We start from the raw sequence: 2,274 nt of genomic DNA, 5'->3' as shown, positions 1-2,274 counted from the left end.
GCCGGGCAGCAGGGCTGAGCACAGGGCCGGGCAGCAGGGCTGAGCACAGGGCCGGGCAGCAGGGCTGAGCACAGGGCTGGGCAGCAGGGCTGAGCAGGCTCTCTCTCCAGTTCTGGCAGCTCTACAATGCGGTCACGTTGTTTGAACTCTCCAGGCACGAGGAATGCCAGGAATGGCAGGTAGGGAAGGTGGGGGGCCCACAGGGAGGGCTGTTGGGGGAGCAGGGGTTGGACCACCCCCTTGCCGGCCCCACTGACAGGCCTGGCTTCTCAGAGCTCCTGTGAAGTCAGCCCACCCACTCACTGTCCTTTAAGCCACGCCTATGGGTCTGGGCTAGGACAGCACCTGGGTCCAGTGATGCCAAGGACAGAAGCAGCATGGCCTCGCTCCGCCCTCCTTCCTGCCTGGGCCCTGGTGCCCTGGGTTCCTTATGGGCACATGTCCCCGACTGGCCAGCCAAGGAGGGCCAGTGTGAAGGGGGTCTGATGTTCTGGGGTGAGGCCGCGGTGGGGGCTGCTCAGCGCCCACACTGCCCTCTTCCGGGTGCTGTCCTCCAGGTGGCTGTCCTGGCCCTCACCTTCCTCATCCTCTTCCTCGGTAACTTCCTGACCACCCTCAAAGTCGTACACACCAAGCTGCAGAAGAACAGAGACAAGACCAAGAAGCCGTGAGCCTTGGGATGCGTGCGTCCTCGGGCCCTGGCCTTGGGGGCTGCACGTGGGACTCTGCTCAGCGCCCCTGCTGCCGATGGCGTCCCCAGTGGTGGCCTGGCCGTGACCACTGGCTGCGGTGGTCTCAGAGGCCAGCATGTCGCAGGGAGCATGGCCAGGGCCCTAGTGCCAGGCCGAATGCAAGGACTGTGAGCTCAGCCCCGCCACGCAGTATTAACCCCCAGCCCCCTATTTATGAGCATATTTAATACTAAGTCCCCATCTTCACACCAGGCTTTCCCCTTGGCCCTCGGCAGTGGCCAGGACTCAGCCTTCCTGGGGAGTGGCCCAGAGCCTCAGGGGGCCCCTCCGCAGGGGTTTGGACGTGCCTCTCTGGGTGTGGAGTAATGCTGACCTGCTACTTACAGAGTCCCAGGCAGCCCCCAGCGGCCCGCAGAGCACCCCGCCTGGGCCACCCCGTTTCTGCTGTACACCCCTGCCGGCTGGGGGGTTATTTAAGTTCTCAGAGAACCACCGGCTGCCTCTGCCTCCCGCTCCTGCTTCCCCACTCTCTCCATGCTGCCGGGGAAGGGAGCTGGCTTCCCTGAGGCCTGGGGGACTGGACTCAGGACACCCATGCATGCTTTCAGAGGGCCGCCGCCAGAGGGCGTCCAGCACCTGAGTGACCGGCAGCCGAGTCACAGTTTAGGAAAGCCTTTGGGGTCTTGACCTGCACCCCTCAGATCACCTCCCCAAATCTTTGCAGTGAGTATTTAGGGAGAGGGACCACGACCCTCAACCTGGCCGGGATTTAAGCCATCACGGAGGTTACCGCCCTCCTTTGTCCCTGGAGGATCTAGAATGTTCCAGGATCACTTGGCATTCGATTCTCTGGCACATGGATGGAGAGGACAGTGGGTTTGTTGAGTGTCCTGCCCCGTCCCACACACGCACCTCCACTTCCCTTAGCGATTTCCCTGCACTTCTACCAAGACCAGAATTCCCAGTTCATGACCGCGGGCAAGTTTACTTTGGCCCCTCGATGGGACTTTAAAAAGGAGCACTGGGGCACAGCTGAGGAAGCACTGAGATGTTCCTTCAAAGATGAGTGGATCAAATCCCCCCGCTGCTGCACAGACGACCTGCGGCCCTGGAGACCTGGGGGCCGCTCAGAATCAGCTGGACAGCGGTGTTTGAGGATTAAGACTTTGAACAAAAAAAGTTTTAATTACATTTTTAAAATGAGATTCTCCCTCTCACTTCGTGAAATTCCACATGAGCCCCAGTTTCGACTTTCCCTAGAAAAATGTGAACTCCTGGCAACATTCCTGCAGGTCAGGGCTTGCCAGGGTGGAGCGGCCTTCCCAGTTTACCACAGGCCCCACCAAGCCCGTTTGCCCTCCTTGACTGCTGGGCTGCCAGCTGGTCCTTTTGACACTTGGTTTGCCTTAAACTAGAAATCACGTTTTCCTTAAAAGGGTCTGGTGATAAATACTGAGGCTTTGCAGGCCACACAGGGTCTGTGACACTATGCAGTACTGCAACTGTGCAGTGAGGGCAGCCCCCCCGATACAGACATGAATGCCGCTGTGTTCCAATAAAATTTTATTCATAAAAAGGCAGC

General features: G+C 59.3%; 1 protein-coding gene across 1 annotated transcript in view; it reads left to right on the top strand.

Annotated features, from left to right (window-relative positions):
- The window catches only part of TMEM120B (transmembrane protein 120B), a 44,989-nt gene extending 44,283 nt beyond the window's left edge, over positions 1-706 (top strand). Inside the window, exons 11-12 of the mRNA XM_006894649.1 lie at positions 111-179; positions 558-706. Coding sequence (XP_006894711.1) covers positions 111-179; positions 558-671 — 183 coding nt within the window. The 3' untranslated portion in view covers positions 672-706. The remainder of the gene's footprint in view (positions 1-110; positions 180-557) is intronic.
- Positions 707-2,274: the final 1,568 nt, after the last annotated feature.

Source organism: Elephantulus edwardii, unplaced genomic scaffold, assembly GCF_000299155.1.
Source record: "Elephantulus edwardii isolate Elephantulus edwardi_28Jun2011 unplaced genomic scaffold, EleEdw1.0 scaffold00148, whole genome shotgun sequence".
In the NCBI taxonomy this organism is placed as follows: domain Eukaryota; kingdom Metazoa; phylum Chordata; class Mammalia; order Macroscelidea; family Macroscelididae; genus Elephantulus; species Elephantulus edwardii.
This window is presented reverse-complemented; position numbering and strand designations above follow the sequence as displayed.